Source organism: Sebastes fasciatus, chromosome 11 (assembly GCF_043250625.1).
Source record: "Sebastes fasciatus isolate fSebFas1 chromosome 11, fSebFas1.pri, whole genome shotgun sequence".
Lineage (NCBI taxonomy): Eukaryota > Metazoa > Chordata > Actinopteri > Perciformes > Sebastidae > Sebastes > Sebastes fasciatus.
The window spans coordinates 17,227,948-17,247,342 of record NC_133805.1 but is presented as its reverse complement, the minus strand read 5'-3'; the positions used below and the strand labels follow the sequence as shown (position 1 = coordinate 17,247,342).

Here is a 19,395-nt window from a genome sequence, read left to right as displayed (position 1 = left end):
AGGTAATATTACATGTTGTAAATCACCCAGTATATAGGCAACATGTAATAATCTGTCTGGTTCAAAGCATCAGAGCCTCTTGATTTTCCTCCACATTTCGCAGCTTCACATGCCACCCAGCTGCTTATCATAGAAGCAGGCTGTTTGGAGAGATTAAACAATTAGTTTGTGGAGAAGCTGCCCAGCACATTCACAAGCTGCTGAGACAGGGTTTCTGAGCTGGAACAAGTCTGGTGGGATGCACAGGTCTCATATGGGTTAATCTGTGTGGATAAAGATTGTGTCCACAATAGGGGGGAGTGATTGATTTGCAATCTTCAGATTGACTTGCAGAAGCAGTCGCCCACCACCAGCTCTTTTGGCCATATGTCGTTGAGAAACTTTTGGTGGGATAGGTCCTTAAAGCAGCATTGGGCAGAATTGGAGCAAATATGATAAAAAAAATGTTTTTATAAAACGGTCACTATATCCTGACAGTAGTGCATGAGACAGGTAATCTGAAAAAAATCACGTGCCTCTGTGTCTTCCGGTGTCCTCCGGTGCTCCTAATGGCATCTTCAAGATTTCACAGACCGGAGGAAAACAACCAATCAGAACCGAGTTGGAGCCTGTCGTCTCTGAGAAGCTGTCAATCACTCGCGGGTCAAACTAGGCAGCGCTGATCAAATATGAATCAATATTCTGTTACTGTAATACCTATTTCTCGCCTCATATGTTTTCAGAAACATCTTGTAGTGTACTGTTTAGCTGTAAAATGAGAAAGTTAGTGACCAGGCAGCCATGTTGAGACCAGTTGAGGAAATACCAAGCACCACCCCCAAGCCGGAGCAAACTTTCTAATTTTACAGCTAAACAGTACACTACAAGATGTTTCTGAAAACATTTCGGGGCAAGAAATAGGCATTACAGTAACAGAATATTGATTCATATTTGATCAGCGCTGCCTAGTTTGACCGTTTGTTCGGAGTTCGCGAGTGATTGACAGCTGCCTCCGTTGAATGAACAGCCAATAGGAACGCTATCTCTTTGAGCCACAAGGAGGTGCAGAAGTATAGTTTTCTCTCAGAACACTTGAATTACAATATGCTGAAAGGTTATTATGGAATTTTTGCCCAATGATGCCCAAAACATTCTGCCTACTGCAGCTTTTAGTGTACATGCACTTGAGCTCAGGAGCCACAGTTTACAAAGTTTCCCCATTTGTTTTTGTTGTCTTTTGTCAGAGCGATGCTTGAAAGCAGCTTCAAATGCCTTGAGGGTTTTGTGGTATGTGCTTTCCTCCTGCACACTGAGGAAAAGTTATTTTATGAGAATAAACATTGGTTCCAAATCTGTTTTGGATGCAAAATGCATTTTGAGCGGGTTTAGGCTTTGGTTCAACTATGCAAGGTTTGCTTGAAAGTTATTCTGCAAGCATAGTAAGAGACTTCATCACTAGTTACAGGTATGTCATGTTTCTTTTATGTGGGGCCTTTTCAATTGTCATACTACACAAGAAATCGGGCTATTCAGTGTGGATTATCATTATGTCTTTACTCTAATCTTTTAAATCTTCTTATAGTTGCTATAAATCTTTTTCCCTTTATTATGAGTCATTTAGTCCTGGGAGGTCTAAGATTTATGTGCATATTTTCCTGGCAAATACTCAAATACCAGTAGATGATCTATCTATGTGACTACAGACCAGAAAGAATCCGTGCAGGCATAGTGTCACATGCAGGTTGGTGTCAGCTTAAGTGTCACCCAGTCGGAGTCTGCGAGCCGTAACAGGGAGAAGAGCAATAGATAGCTGAGTGGGAAGCATACCTCGAGGTGCATCCAAACCACTCGATATGTTTGTTTAGCAGGGTGTCACTACTAGCAACAGAGGACGTCAATTTCATTGCAAGCAGTTGGGTTAGCTCTTAAAAGACAACGGAAGGACCTTGGTCTACTGAGGATGTCAGCAGTCTGGAGCGAGGCTTCTTGCGTGACAAGCTTTTACAGTCTGCAGTGCGTTGGCAGAAGCTGCATATGAGAATCTCAGCCTGCAAACTGCAGCTGTTGATGAGCATTTTACTGTACCTGACAGTGAGAAAACACACAGTATGGTGTGAAGGGTTTTAATGACTTTGCTTTCCCCACTTTTATATGTTTATTTCTGAGAACACACCCTCTCCCTATAGTTATATCTAGGGCTATGTATTGAAAAGAATCTGATGATACGATACGTATCATGATAAAGGGGTTACGATTCAATATATTGCGATACTGTAAGTAAGGTATATTGCGATTTTTTAAATCTAATTTTAGGAAAAATGTCATAGTATAAAGAATAAACCACAATATGCAGTATATGCATTCAGAACAGTGAGATCTCCATTTACATTTATCACAGGCCGTGTAAAATCCAACATCATAGCACTACTTTGAGAGGGCACATACACTGAGGAAGCACATGTCTTTGCAAATTAAATAAAGTACTGAGTTTATCTTTGCATGTAAACTATTGATTCAAAATAAGTGTTTTTTAGAATCAATACAGTATCACAAAACATAATATCGCAATATACGTATATAACTTTTTTTTCTTCAATATTTTCTTTCACAACTAGTTATAATGTTGTTGTTTTTTCGTAAAATGGGGCTGATATGATCCAGATACAAACTGCGGCTCTTTGGTCTGGACTATTAATTGATATAAATATTTGTGTTTGTTTAAAAGGTGTGGGAGAACTGCAATTTCTTGTACGTTTATACTCCACCACCTCTCTGCCGTCCCTCCCCTTCACAGCTAATCAAACATTGCTGCAGCTTCCCCAGTACATTTTGGGCTTTTATCTTATTTTGCCTTTTTTATTTGTACTCGTCCCAGAGAGGTTGTTTTGGGTCAGGCGCAATCTTGTCTTCAAAGAGCTGACCAATGGAAGGGGGTGTCAGAGTGGGTAGATTTGGTGTATATGTGTGTGTGTGTACACAATTATGCTCCTCTGCTTCAGCTCTCAGATCAAATGCCAATAAAAGCAACTCTTGAAATTTGAAGTGGCAAAACTTCAGCCCTTTTCACAGGCTGATATTTGTGTTAGGATACAGTGCTGCGTTTCATTCATGTGCGGTGAACTGATTTCTCACTAAGCGCCAGGAGGAGCGTGGCAGCGGGGAACTTTAGAGAAAGCCAATTGGATATGATTCTATATAGAAAGAATTGCACTTTTACAGTACAGATATTTTATGCCATATTCTGTTTTGAATTCTTGTATCCAACGAAAACATGAAGCAATACATAGTGATAGTGCCTTGTGATTATCAAGAGCAATGTAATATGTCGGTAAGCAGTGGTGGAAGAAGTACTCTGATTCTTTACTCAAGCAAGTATTGAAATGTAGCAGCAGCTCACATTACAAGTCAAAGTCCTCTCTGGACTGATTCCTACTATTGCTGTCATTCATTTCCAATTAATAGGAATTTAAACGTTATAAAATGTCATCCCCCCAATACTGTATGTCCTTGTATTAAATTCAGACCAAACTATTTGCTGTTCAGGCATTAAATGTTTGTTCCCTTGGCCACACACTTTATAAAGAGCGGCTTTATCTCCGTGCCAGATTCAGCATCAAGGGAACTCAGATAATCAGACATGCAGTTGCTTATCCTGTGATTATTTTGAAGAGTTATGACCACTTTAGTACCGAGGTCCGCAGCCAAATTCTCCATATTGAGATTACCACAGGGTGCTGATATAGCCCTTCGGAGATAGATCATTTGGGAAGCAGACAGCTAGCAGTGCTGTTCACAGACTAATTCTACCGCTGGCTTCATAGATAATGTTCCTCAGATATGATCAACCTATTTTCCAGCTCAGTTATAACTATCTGATTGAGCAGGGCTTATCTGATCGTGTATATACCACACACACACACACACACACAGAGAAGACTTTGTTCAACTTATTACTCCACTGCCTCTACTTCTCTGATTTACTGAGTCATTAACAGCTTTTTTAGAGTGCAAGAGAAAGTGTCTTATGTCTTGAACACAAGGCAAGCAGGGTCATGTGTTAATAGCAAGGGAATGGGAACACAGTGTGTTATCACATGTCGCCACATCCTTAACCAGTTACAGCGTCAAAAGCCTTGGCAAGCTCTCAAAGCTCGACGTGTCCTTTGATTGGCTGTAGTTATTTTTGATTCCCTTTTAAACTTGGCCTTTCTCACTGAGGGAGCATACACATGGTGCACACCTACTGTACTTCATACACACTTCAAACCAACGAGCATCTGTTTTCTATTCCTCTCTCAACAATGTAATGTCAAATTCACATAAGAACATTATGTTTTGTAAAACTAAAGCCACTAGAACGGGTTCTCAAACTTTTTCAGCCAGAGACTCCTTAAAGGGGAGAACATTTTCTAAGGACCCCTTATTAATTGTAACACCGATCACGCGTATGCTGCTTACTGCCATTTGTACTCTTAAATTGGAACTATTTGTATTCTAAAACCTTACAACCTAAATACTTCATACCTGTTTCATAGTGATAAACAAAAACACATTTCAATTTGAATCATGTTAAGATAAGATAAAATGAGATAATCCTTTATTAGTCCCACAGCGGGGATATTTGCAATGTTATTGAATATTAATACCACTTATATACCTTTATACAGAGGGGTAGTTTTATTCAAATTGTATTTAGACTCAACTTGACAGCATGTAACCTACATTTCAAGTAAATATTAATATTCAAATAAATGAACAGTAGCAAGACCGGCATAGTGCTAATAAATCCAGATATTTAAACTTACCAGTCTGTAGCTAATTTTCAGTAAGTGCTTCAACTTAAAAATAATGAACTTATTGCTGTGTCACAATCACATCAGAGTTTCTATTGGCCCAAATGGGTGGGAGTAATGGACATAATATGCTTGTTTTATTTCGCAAATGGTCCCCATCTGTATTCACTTTCTAATGATAGAGCACAATTTTATAACTCATTGCAAAATTATTTTGCAAATGGCCCCCCTTACAGAGCGCCACAGACCCCACTTTGAGAATCTCTGCATTAGAAAACATTGGTGGTAAAAAAAACAACCTCTCTGACATTGTCTTCAAGTAAAAAGTACAGATTATTGAAGTGACAAGCACCTCAGATGCTCTTTCTCCAGCCCACCCCAAACACTTTAGCCTTACCAGAGTTGCCCCAGTCTGAAGCTGATTACTCTGTCTGAGTCGGTCTCTAGTCTCTACACAACACCTCTTATTGGATTTCAGCCTAAGTCTATCTTGTGTTTCAGTTGATTGTTTGCCACCTTACCCTCCTGGCTTGCTACTGTGGTAGAGGCATGGTACGATTTTACAAGGTTAGTAGACTGCCAAGTGTATCACCTACAGAACCTCTCCGATAATATAACCATTTAGCGCTGCAGGGATAGAGGTAGTACATGAGAGGAGAGCTGGTTTCAACAGATTATTTTAAATGTTAACATAATTACTCTGCCAGTCTGTGGCCGAGCACTCCTCTGATATAATGCGGCTTCATCAAGTCTGCATCTATCTACCCACCAGTCGGCCACTTCTCTCTCTAAGCTCGGTCTGTCCTGCCGCTGCCCTCTGGCGTGGCTTTGGCCCCCGTGCCAGTCACTGTAGGCCGTTTCCAGCTCGGGGTCTGGGAAAGCTAAACATTCCAGTTGAGTTTCAAGGTCGTCCAAAAAATGCAGGTATGCGGCAAAGACCCTTTGAGACGTGTTTTCATTCAACACGGTCCATCCAAAACACTGCAAATCTGTATAGAGTAAATATCCTGTATGTTCAGTGGATCGGGGAACTTCAAAGGGAGCTGGCTTCCTGAGGCAGGAGAAGGGGCAACTGCATTAATTGGCTACTTTCTAACAAAGTTATTCTTGTTCTCCGAATAAATATCAAAACAGCGGCATCAGGAAACCGTAACCCCTCACGGTCATCAACGCATTCCAAATCATAACAAAATTTCCATACCATATTGAGGAGATGTGAGCTGCATATAAATCATTTTATGAGTGCGGGAGTTTATGCACGTGTGTTTGAAAAGGGCGGTTACAACATCGCCGTCTTCTCAGCAGTATTCAGCACTGCTACTGTAGTACCACATATTGAGAATGGCATGCGGGTTAGCAGGGTAATTATACAGTGGTAGAGTTTCTCCACTCAGGAGTTTTGACTTGTGCAATGAAGGGCACTGAGGTGTTGCTGAAGGGATTGTGACTAACAAGTCAGGACCCCTGAGCCATGGCTTTAATACGGCAAATTACTCCAGAGGTATTTGTCACCTGAGGACGATTAAGGGAATTAGGATTCAGAGTTGATGTCCAGTCTGGAGAGCAAAGTGTGTTAAGGTTTAGCCAGGCAGAATGAATAGCATACACATTGGGCACTAATTACAAAGGACCTGTAGAGTTCAGTCCTCTTGGCCTATTGGAGTCTGTATGAAGTCAAAGTTAAAAGCCAAGAGCTGTTATTTGAAATCAGATAGATAGCTACAGCTTCTATACAAAATAATGTCTACAATTCTTGGGACACTTTGGAATTTGTAAAATAAAATAAAATCACTGTCGCAAATGCTTCTACATATGTTATATCCCTATCAGTGCAATTTATCTGTTTTCACCATATACTGCATAAAATATGGACATAGTCTCCGTGACGTCACCCATAGGTTTCTGAAGAGCTGTTGTGTAGCTCAAAGTGGGTGGCTCTGGCCATCTTGGCAGTGATGAAACAGCCTTACTCCCGGCTAATCCAAAAATGGTTCTCACAAGTTTTCAACATATTAAAAACATAGTTTCTTAACCAGTGCACCTCCTCAGAAATCTTCCAGTACGTAATCTCACAAGAAATAGTTATTGCTTAAGTATTTGCAGCAATGACACACCTTAATAATCATCACTGGCACAGCCGGCTCTCCTTAGAGGGGCGTAATAGTTAGAAAAGAGATCACCGGTGAGTAATCAAGGTGTGGTGTCAGTGAAATGCAACGCAAATTCAACAACAAGGTTGTTGAAAAATACCAGTTATTTGATGCATACAAGAACATTCACAAGGTACAGTAAGGTCAACTTTAAAAAATACATACATTTAAATCTAAAGCCACAGAAGTTGTCTGTGTGACCAGGGCATTAGTGAGTGAGGCCACCAAGACACCTCTATGAAGAAGCTACAGGAAAGTAAACAGAAGTAAACTCAAATGACATTTTGGCTTATTTTCCCAGCAAGATAACAAATCCAAACATAAAGCCAAATCTATGCAGGAATGTCTTAAAAGTAACGATGCTGAGCTCAGCCTAAGTCAAGTCAGAGACCATTCCTATCCATCCAATCAAACATTTGAAACAGGACTCGAAAATTGTTGTTGAGTCATGGTCCCCAAGCAATCTGACAGAGCTTGAATAGTTTTGCAAAGAATAATGGGGAAAAATTGTCCAGATGTTCAAAACTGTTACTGTTGCCAAAGGTGCCTACTAAATTTTCACTAAAAGTATCTATGCGACTATTTTACATATGGAGATATTCAGGTTTCTTTACATTGACATTAAACACTCTTTAAAACCCTCATTACACCAAAGGCTTTATTTTCTTTAAACAATGAAACATGAAAAAGTTTAAGGAGAAGGCGATGCCTTTTACAGGTTTGGATGGTCTGTATTCTGTAAACTGAAAATGTAAATGGAGTATGGTGTAAAATAAATAAATAATACACGTATTACTCAAAAACAAGGCAGTCAGATATTAATAGATATGTCCTATATTGTAGACTTAGAGTCCTTGGAAGACTGCTGCCCTGAGTCCTCAATACATATTTTTAGTTTACCCATCAGGCAGAAGCCGTTCAAATGCTGTTTGTTAATATACTGTATGTAATATGAAGAGCGGACTCAGCAATATGTTTGCTGTTGGACATACAAATAGTGACATGGCTTCTAATGATTCCAGAAAGTGGCGTGGTATATATTCGTGACACAGTCGGCCTGTCCCGACTGCTGTGGTGGCTTTAACAGCCAAAGTCTTTCTGAGTATCACTTACTCCATGCAGCTACTCGCAAGGGACGGAGAGGCCAGGCTGGATTCCACTGTGAGTCCCTGGATATTAGTTTCATATCACAGATAACACACAAACACAAAGGAGAGAAAGAGCCAGCCAGTGAGGAGAACAGGGTCAGGGACAGAAGGGGAGAGAGGACACGCACCAAATATGGTGAAATGACAACCTTAAAACAGATTTATAACAATATATCATGCTTTCAACGGACAGCGAATATTTAATAAGTGGCACACGTGTTTCCCATCTGGCCTAGAGGAGCTGAATTCATAAAGTATTTTGCTTTACCAAGGGCTCTTATGAATGTCAGTTTCATATTAAAGCTAAAATCACTATCCTGAGAGCACAGGTTGAGCATGTTATAGGTATATGTGTTTCATGAAACAGCTTATTTAAAATATGACGAGGTCCCACCAGTGTGTAGACACTGATATTTATTGAATGATTGACAACCATTTCCATATTTCTTTTAGTAGTTGGTGGAAATCCAAACGATATGAATGTTGGACAATATAGCTTCTAGAAAAGACATTTATGGTTTGTTGTTGCATGTAATTCTACCCAGACAACCAATCTCGTATACCTAATCAGTGCTGCACAGTTACACTTGCCCAGTAAAAAGGAGTGGAAATTAGAGGTGGACCGCTTAATCGATTTGCCCGATTAATTAGCACTGATGGGACATTTTTACAAACTATCTTTATTGGCGGAACTGGGCTCTGATAGTGGCCGATGGCTGCACAGCCTCCACCAGTCACATAGGAACATACATCACCATTTTGCATGGAGGATCCATACACAAAGTCAAGACAGAGGAGGGAGGATAAAAGTTATCTCTCGAATATATAACCCAACATTATCAGCTCTTTGTCCCAGATACAAGACAGACAGACAGGGAGGAAAAGAAATAATTCACTGTTACTTTAACTTGCTTACTGTACCAATGTGGTGTTCTCTCTTCCAAATAATCCAGCCACGTAACCATCCATTCATGAAATGAAATCGCAATACTTAAGGATCCTCCTTACCCTGGGAATATGCACGAACATTAATGGCTTGCAAGACTGGAATTTAACAATGTACGAGATGCGCAACAGAAGTAATCCTGGCCAGTCATACTGTAAGCCACAAAACAGCACAATGCCCATTGCAAATACATAAAAAAAATATGTAATCCAACAAATCACACCTCAGTATATTCTCTTATGAATCATTGAATTCGGAGTGACAAAAAAATGATTTATTAATAGCTGCGTATGCAGAAGTAGCAGACTAGGCTGCTGCAGAAGTAAATAAGATCTTGGCTGATTAATCAGCTGTCAGCTTTTTCCTGTTCCAAACTATTGTTTATATATCGGCCTTTAAAAATTAAAAAAAATTGGTCAACCTCTAGTGGAGATGTGTTCTTGGATTGTTTCTCTCGGTTGGTGAGGTCATATGAAAGGAGATCTATTTAATAAGCTTGGTGTCACTAAATCAGATGGTCAAAATATGATGACATTTAACCCCAGGATGAACTAGGCCGCCAGCAGTGTTCACTTGTTCTTATGTCTTTGTAACCCAGACTATTAACAAACTGTAACACACTATTATTTTTTTTAGTTACTCCTAAATTGACCTGTTCTGTCCTGCATTGGGAAATGTAATTACTAGATTAATTTAAGAGTTCATGTTAAGGTGTATTTAGATGTATAAATATCCATATATTCTCATTTATATTGCGCCCATCAGCCAAATTTGGAAAAGAGTACTATTAAATTCTGGGTAAAGTAAAATCAGTGAATTTTTCTAAACACATTATACATGTTAGAAAATACATGCCGAAAACATAATATTCATAATGATACGTTTTAATCATTCAAATTTGGCTGGATGGTTAATAACAAATTTTTCTGTGGTGTGACAAACTTAGAACACATTTATTTTTGCTTTAATCTGACTTTAAGCCTGGTAGGAGAGGTAGATTGAGAAGTAGCAGATGTAAGCTCAAAACAAAAACGTAGCAATTGTATTTAGTTAAAATTGGTCATATGCAAACTTTATACATCGCTGTTCCAGGTAGGCGACAGCAAGAATAGTATTCCTCAACACACCAAAAAATAGGATAGGAACAGTGTCAACAGGGAATCGATGTCGACAGGGAGGCGGTGTCAACATAAAACGAGAGGACTGCTACAGAGATGGAGATAATGAGCTGTAAGGGGCAGGACAGCCAGTTATGACTTCACTCGTCTGGCTCTGGGATGGGAACAAATGGAGCCTCACTGGGTAATTAAGAGACACCCAGGCCTCACTAGGATATGCCAGGCAAATGGGAGAGAGGGAGCAGAAAGGGAAAGAGGGATTGAGAATGCAACCCTATTGTGTTTCATGGAGGGATTTGGACAGTGAGGCACTGGTCTTGCGGTCTGTCCTAAGGCCATGCTTTAGGCTCTGGTTACAACACCTGCCTCCAGCCACCCCCGTCCAGCCCTTCCCCCTGTAAAATGAGTTATCATATCAGACTTGTGCATTATGGAAATGTCCCAGTGCAAGGAGGAAATGTGTGGGAAAGGACGGTTTTAATAGCCCATGCTAATTGCGAGCAGTCTCAGTGATGTCATTACAGTGTTTATATGTGTAGCGATGGTGAGAGGCAGGTGACACTGGCAGGACTCTTGTTTCCGCTGATGTAATTGTGCCTGATTGAGCTGTTCTTTGGATCATAGCATTTGCAGTTAGGTCATTGCCTTCATGTGGTTTTTCTGAACTGCAGTATTATGGCTAATGACTGTCTAGTTTTAGAGGTGATTTCACACTAATTACTGTACATGCGCGTGTGTGCACATTTGTCTGAGTGACGGTAAAAGTAGCATTGCAAAATGCAAGTGCATGCATGTATTTTTGTGTTTTTATGGGACATACAGTATACATGCATGTATAAATGTATGTCTTGACGACATGTATGAGCAAAAGATATATTTATACATTTAGCAGAGACAGTATTTTTAGCAGGAAACGTGGATGAATTCTTGGTCTACTTTCTCACCCTCCCATGGTGCCTCCTCTGTCTCCCAATGGAGTTATGGCCTGTCTATCTATGTGCATACTCAGGACACTATACATATACTCACACATATTTGCACAGCACAGTGTAGAATCATATATCTGTCTCACCGGATAAAAGACGTTATCTCATCCAAACTGAGATACCTCAATTCTTTTGCTCTTCCATTTCTTGTGATATGCTTTATGTGTTACCACTGACTTAAACGTAAATTAACGAAATTAAACATATGTCCATTTCTGCTTGGCTTTCCTAGATGTGGATCTGCTGGTTTGTAAGCACCAGGGTCCGTCCTGCTGCACCCGGAAGATGGAGGAGAGCTACCAGTTGGCTGTAAAAAGAGAAACGCTCCACAACATTCAGTCCTACAGCTACGAGCTTGAGCACCTCATCTCCGGCCACTCGGATGCCTTCCAGGGTAAGTGCTGGGACAAAGGGGCCAAGCTCAGGTCGGGTGGGATTGGCCTGAGACACTGGGTTGTTGTTGATGGATGGGAACGAGAAGTCGGGAGTTAGCTATCTGGTACATACTGTACTTATCACGACATGGGAAAGTATTCAATTTAAAAACTTGACCCAGCTTCATGTTGACCTTAAACTGAACTTGTGCCCCCTATTTGAATCAAAATCCAGCAATAAAAACAAAATAACTTTATGTTTATTTTCTTGCTTCCAGAGAATATTTATTTGTCCAGTATTTGGTGAAAAAACGTTTTTACTGAGTTCCCTAGGGTCACGGTAGCTGGCGTGCAGGCAAGTGTGCAACTCAGGAAGTGGGCAGGGCTCCCCCCCACTTCTCTTCTTCTGTGGGTTTGGCAGCAACAGAACTGTGAAGAGGGATCACTGAGGGTAAACGGGGGAAATAGAGGGTATAGAGGCCTTTTTCTCAGCCTTTAGTGTATGGTGGAAGATGGTCTGCTTTGTCATTATCGGATCCTGCTCTCAGGACAGCAAAACAATTACTGGAACCCTTGAACAAATTACAGTAGTTTTGGAGAGTGAAGCAATCTGCGCACAGCAATTATTTTACTTTGTTTGTTTGGTGTTTATTTTGGGTTGTATTTTTTTGTTGCGAAGCCTCTTTGGTAGCCTGGTCAGTTCAGACGTCTGAGTTCCGGATAAACAAGGCCCTGCTGTAGATACAAAAGCCTGTTTCAGCTAGGTCTTGCCTGCCAAAGGGTTTTGTACTACGCCCAACTGAATCAAGCGGTGCACTAGTTGCCCAAAGCTTATCCTTCCTCTTCCTCTGGTGATTGCAGTGTCATTTAAATTTTAAAATTTCCGAAATAGACCCAAGTTTTCCTCCCCAAAACCTCCAAACACAATCCCACAGGGTAGGAGACGTGCTTAGGATGTTTTTAGTGTTACGGGAATTTCGGTACCATGCAATTAGTTTTATAAGACAATGGACTGCTTAGACGCCATGTTGGCTAAGTCCTGTTTTGTGATGGATGTGGATATTGGTGTCCAACTCCTATCAAATATAACTATAAAGTAAGGAATCTCTGTCTGTATGCGTGTATGTCCTTCGCATATCTTAAGAACCATTCATCCGACCGACTTCACACTTGATGGATGTGTTGCTGGGGACCTGAGAAGGTGCAGTATCGAAACTGGTGCAATTTGGACATGCGACATGTTCAGTATTAATAAAAAAGGGATGGCGTTCTGTGCAGCAGCGGTGGCGGGGCTTCAGGGCTCTGCAGAATGAGTCAAGCATATCGTCCGACAGCACTGCAAGCAGCAATACCGGGAGCCAAGCAATCGTCCAAGCATTCCCAAGCCCCCCGGAAGTGCGTCGGGGTTGAAGCAAACAGCGGTCCTAAAAGACTTTTTCCCATAGACTTACATTGGGAAAGAGACATCTGTAAATCAGCAGATGTTTTTTTTTTAGGTAAATCACCTTCCTAGTGTGAACACTTGAATAGCCCTTATTTAAATCATTAGGTCCTAGAAGTTGTAACAAGCACTAATAGCCGAATCCAGAGTTATTTTCCTTCCTCCGTTCATGAGACGGAGACCGAGGCTGGACCGAGGGCTGGGAGGCGGGGATAAAGGAAACGCTACTGCGCCTGCTCTATGGGCCCAATGGATGCGGAAGATCGCCGTAAGTTCCGAGGATTTTATCACTCAGCAGTCGAGCCATTTTGGCTTCATGCGCCACTGAGCAACTTTCATAGGAATGAACCCGCCTCCGACGCTGTATCCAGTTCTCTTTATATATCCATGCCCGTTCCGAACTGGCACGCGCCCTGAACGGCCACGCCCCGAACGGGCACTGCACCAGCGTGAACAAATGTTGTAATAGAGAATGCAACTGGTTAGGGAAAAGTCATGGAGAATGTATTATTTTCAGACATTGTTGCCATGGAAATGATAACTGTCATGTTTAACTTGTGCCATCTGAACTGGATATAATACTGTCACATAGCGTTCAACGTACTGAAACACCACCGAGATAGGAAATTCCAGTCCCTTCAAACAACAAGCACGTTACATGAATAGAAGTAACCATGTTCGAGTAGTGTTCCTGGTATTTGTCCTTTTCGTCATCATTAAAGATCGTTCCCTTCTTAGCTCATGTCTGAGTCTGTCTGGAGAATGAAGATCAGGTGTTCCACATATCCAGAAAAGGTCAAGATGGAAAATAACAATGGAATAACAATAGAAACTGGAGTATGGTGGTGCCGAAAATGATGATGTCACTAGCCCTCAATTTACAAGGCCTTCTAAGGACAGTCTCTGTGCTGTCTGAGTGCCTCAAGTGGAATGTGAAGTAGCAAGTGGCTCATATACCGCATGAAGTAATGAGAATATGATTTTGGCTGATACCCTTGGTGCTGTTATTCACGCGCTGGATGGTGGAAAATTGTTGGTGGGTAGCTTTCTGCTCCTACCCCTTTTTGTTTGTACTGTATCTATCCAGTTGCACCGCATACAGTTCACCACTGAGCCAGTTGTCTGCAGGCTAAAAACTCTTCTCTTGTTAATCGGTTTATTTAATTCTTTCATGATGTGGCCACTATTTTTTCTCTACGGCTTTCGATCCGTCTGTCGTTCAAATCATACCGTAAATCTTATAACGACAAGTTATATATGCGTGTTTTTCTTTATCCGCTGTTGCTTTTCAACTCAAAATCACTCCTGCTGATTGCTAAAGTTTAGCCAAAAGGACAAGCCCATTAGAAAGGAGATGCTGTGTGTAAGGAGTGTGTCTGTGTGTGTGTGTGAGTGTTTTCGTTGGCCTGCCTTTGTTTTGACAGGCCTAAAGGCCCTACTGTGCTTTGTCATGTGTGGGAGTTGTCATGTCATGAATATGACCCCATAAACACAGAACACATTTATGAATGCTGAGTTTTTTTCCCTCTCAAATGTTTCTGATACTGTATTAATATGAAGGAACAGGTTCACTTGTACGCTGCAATAACAAAGCTCACAGCACCAATAATCTTTTGGCATTCTCCAGATATTGCTTTCCACTTTTACCCTGCGTCCGCCACGCCCTAAATCATGCAGGCAGGTTACCACTTTTTAACCTCCTTCCCCCGTAGTATATCCTCTTCTCTATCTTTTTGCTCCTTCAATTGAACTTTCCCAAAACTATACACAGCCAGCCCCCCCGCAGGTCTCCTCTCTCACTCCAAACACACAAACAGACAGATTCCCCTAATCCACGCCATCATTGATAGGTAATGAGTGCTGGGGCCTGATGGTGGGTAGGTGTCAACCACAGAGCCCAGTGTAAGCTGGGCCAGCTTAGAGCTACCATCAAGGGCTTTGGCCTGTCAGCCTGTTCTAGCCAATCAGATCTGGAGTAATCGTACCGGCTGGACACCTCTCCGTGGCCTCCTGATTGGCTGAGAGAAAGTTGAACAGATGGATTGGCCACTAGAATCTTTGTTTGTTCCTGTTTGCCCATGCTACTAGTTAATCAGTAGATCTGATTGGTAATAGTTAGTTCCAATATGCCATCATATAAATTACTTGTTGAGTCCAATATGCAGCAATCTGTTGTTGGCAAATTGTTGCGCAGGCAATCCAATTGGTTTGCGTGTGCGTGACAGGTGGGAATGATGAGCAAGAGAGCAAGTATCTTGGTATACTATACACTCACACTGCTGGGGAGCAGATGTCAAGAAAATGCTGACACTTTTGATCACTAGTGTCACCGATATGAGAGGGACCTGGCCCACAGCTAAAGGCCATGACATCTGTGTGTGTGTGTATGTGTGTGTGTGTGTGTGTGTGATGTGGGTGTTCGAGCATTTTGTACATGTGCATCCTGATCATTGTGTGTGTGTGTGTGTGTGTGCATACATGTGTACCAAAGACATGTGAGCATGTACAGTATTTACCACCCTTGCAAGTCACCATGATCACCTCAGAGCTCAAGTTGTCCTCACAGGAGTTGACAAATGCTTTTCAAAGAGATATACTCTGCTGGCCTAGATAGCTCTCTATCATCAATGAAAGTGCATCGCATTTAAAGTTTTAGGTGCCCTTCAAGGAAGGGGACAAGGAGTTCGTTTGAGAAAGAGCGACAGCAAGAGAGAGAAGAGAGAAAGAGGCCATGGCAAGGACGGTGCCTTTCCTCATCGAGGCGACATAATTAGCTGATCCTTGTCTCATCATCCAGGAACTCTCCAGACCCCCCCTTGTCCTGGGAGACAGCATGTGCACGAGTGCATGCAAGAGAAGAAGTGATCAAAACCACAACCCGAGGCACAGGGATACTTGAGGGCCTCTGCTGTTAATGGTAGAATGCAGAATAAAAGGACTCAGAGAAGTGAGAATTGGTAAAGAAACACTAACTGACTGGTTTGTTGGTGTGTCTCCCCCCCTGTGACTGTTTGTCCCCCCAGGCTTTCACAAGTGGCTGAGTTTAACCTACTGTAATTGTCTCTCTGCCCCTTTGGAATTTGCAGCCTCCCTGATTGCCTGCTTGGATACAGTAGACAGTGTTCTCCATTAGGGGTGGGGAAAAAATCAATTCACCTATGTATTGTTTTGTTTTTTTACGATTTTGAAATACATTTTTTTAAAGCCAGAATCAATATATTTGCTTCATTTGAGTCTATACGGAGGTAAAAGGAAGTTACCGCTTTTATTGTTATAGTCTGAGTAGCTGGACTTCATATCCGTTCCGTATCCCTCTAAACCAAAACGACAAATCAGAAAACGGCGGAGGGTTCGCAGGGATACGACCTGCATTCTCACATTTTAAATCCAAAGTGGTAAACACTACACATACAGTTAAGAATGGAAACAGTTTGGGTTTCACACATTGTCAGGAAAAGCAGAGCTATAGACATGATGGCTAAAGCTGCATGCTAACTCTGTCATGGACAGGAAACGTTATCGTATTTCGGTAAGGTGTTAACAAAGGGAAGTGTATATACAAAGTACATATAGGGAAATAAGATTGATGGATTGTATTCACTAGTAGTTTAAAACATTACATGGCCCTTATAAATTAAAATAAAATATCACTAATTTGTGAGGGAAATGTCTTTATTCTTTGATTTTTAGGTTGCTGGAAAAAATAAAAAAATAATGCCTGACAATGACTGATATATTTGACTTCAGGACAAAAAAAATCTATATTTATATAGATATTTTCATAAGTAAAAGTCCCTAGAAGTGTATCATTCAACTTTTCCCCATAGTCTAATGTTAACAAAGTTAACAAAAATCTCAATAAAGGTATAGGAATATCGTCCCAGCCCTATTCTCCATTTGTGTTGCTCTTTGCAACCCTACCCCCCCAATGTCTCTCATTCCCCCTCTAGGCACAGACAGACAGACAGTCAAGGATATCTAGCCTCAAGCTTCATTGTTTATAAGCCACTCCAGATGAAACTGTTTGGAAAATTCCTTGCTGTCTTCACTTTTACTTGTCAGCATCATCCTGGGTGGCTTACCCAACACACCCTATGTGAAGACAATCGTCTTATTTATTAAATAGCGATGATTTATGCATGTTTTTGTGGGCATAATGCGTGTCTGCATGTCTATATGTGTGTGTGCAAGTGACTGGAATGATGAATCACTTGGCTGTGGTGGCCTATCTTCATTCTTTCATCAGACATAAATCCCTTCTATCTATATTGCGATCTCTCTGCATTCGTCTGGAAGTTCTCTCACTCAGTGTTGCTTGTGATCTTTTTTAGCCCGTCCTCTTCTCACATCATTATCATTTTTTTTTCTCTCTCTCACTTCACGTCTGCGTGTATTTTTCTCTGCAGATGTTTTGACCGACAGGGTTATTGCTCTAGAGGCTGACGCTTGGACACGGGATGACATTGCGCTGCACCATGAGCTCATGCTCAAATTAGGGAGGATATCCGGAATCCATCCCTACACGTCTCATTTAATCATACAGGGCGGAGGGGGAAACGTGTTTATGGACCTAATAGTGGGAGCGAATTTATTGCGTATTTGAGTATGTATGTGTGTGCGTATGTGTGTCCTAAGCAGTCGAGTCTTCTTAGTAGACATGACACATAAGGGCAGGATGTGTATCCCTCAGAGTTTGCAGGACTCGCTGGGGAACGGGGGGAAAGAACAAAGAGAAGGAGGGAGGAGAGAGGGGAAAGGCTCAAAGCCTCTCAGAGTCATAAAGTCACACTCAAAGCTTCGCTAATTACCTCTGCTTTTCATCTGCCCCTCTCATATCGGCATGAATATGTGAGAATCCAGAGGAGTTGGGCCTAAAGAGAGAGAGAGAGAACAGAAAAATGAGACAGAGGGAAAGTGTTTCAGTGAAAGTGTGCACAGGTGTGTGTGTGTGTGTGTGTGTGTGTGTGTGTGTGTGTGTGTGTGTAAAATGTGGTCTGCCTTTAAAGAATGTGGAATCAACAGGTTTTTACCCTGTAGGATTCACTGTGTACCGCTGCTCTCCGACAACACTCCCTCTTTCTTCCTGGGTGTCTCTCTCTCTCTCTCCGTCTGTGGTCCATGCTTTGCCAGCAACGGTTGCTCAACAAGAGCATGCTGGGTCTAGGTGGGCTCCACGCCAACAGCTTGCGTGCTGGCATATGCGCTGCAGGGAACCCTCATGTCTCAAAGATAACCCGACTGCCAAGAGTGCGCTCCGCAGAATGAAACCACAAACAAAATTCTCTTCTTCTTCACCCCTAAAGTCTCCTTTCATTTTCATTATTGTTATTCTGCTTCCCAACAGCCTCGGTCTTCCTCACCAAACATCCATGCTCCCCAACATTACATCCAAAGCCTAAATAAATATTAGGTCTGTGTAGATTAGCCTGCCGCCAGTCTCTCCACAGCCATAATTTGACATACTAGCATGAAATGAAACTGAGATAAATACCCCTTTATTTCTCGCCAACACTTCTCTCATGGAACGATTTTCTGACACTACTTTACAAACACTCTTGGTGTAGACTAAGCTCCATCAGTCTCACTACAATCGCATGAGCACAATAAGCTTGATGTCCAGGAAGTTTCTTGGTAATCAGACAAAGTCGCATCTCCCGGGGCTTGTTCTCTGTCCAAGAGAATTTGGCTTTTCTGGAACACAATCTGTCCGTCTGGCTGATGGGATTTGTACTCTGCTGCTGCTGATTGGTCCAGCTTGGCCTTTTCCTGTGTCCTGTCTGACTCTGCTGCACCCGTCCTTCCCAGAAGGATCCCACAAGCCATAAAATGTGCATGTGTGTGTGTTTAAGTTTGAGATATAGATCTATGTATGCACACATGTCTGTGCATAGCAACTGGCAGTCAGAAAATGTCTGATAACCAACATCATTTACAGACTACTTGTCACTTTTTGGTGAAGGTGTAACACCTTTGTTCAGTTTAATGAATGAGATGTTGTTAAGGGAAATGATGGTGGATTTTGACCAAGATAAAGTCATGCGAAATGAGGGAGTATTGGTAAGACGTAGCGTGAGGGAAGGAGGGGTTGAACATCCGCAATTGGCCAGACTTGCATGTCTGCGAGGGAGAGCTGCTTCCATCCGACGCCTGTGGGAGATCAGGGTGTGTACTTAGTATGTGCTTTTAATGCATATGTGGATGACAGTGTGATGTACATGCCTGTATGCGTGTGACTCACACTCTTACTTCAGCCCAAAGTAGGTTGAACTTGGCTTTCCATCTCCCATCTCTCACCTCCAACTCACTTCATCACTGCCTCATTCAAGTCAACCCACTTTCCTCATTACGCCCTGTGTTGGACACTCCTCTGCTTCCTCTCCTTCTTCCTCCTCGCCTCTATGGCTCCTAGCGCACCATTAAGGAGTCCCCATGGTCGGCTTTATTCATCCATCCATTGTAT

General features: G+C 41.8%; 1 protein-coding gene across 2 annotated transcripts in view; it reads left to right on the top strand.

The window, feature by feature from the left end:
• The window catches only part of gpc5c (glypican 5c), a 113,807-nt gene that overhangs the window by 1,512 nt on the left and 92,900 nt on the right, over positions 1-19,395 (top strand). For both annotated transcript variants that reach the window (XM_074651202.1, XM_074651201.1), the window contains exon 2: positions 11,353-11,514. In XM_074651202.1, the coding sequence (XP_074507303.1) occupies positions 11,353-11,514 (162 nt within the window). The remainder of the gene's footprint in view (positions 1-11,352; positions 11,515-19,395) is intronic.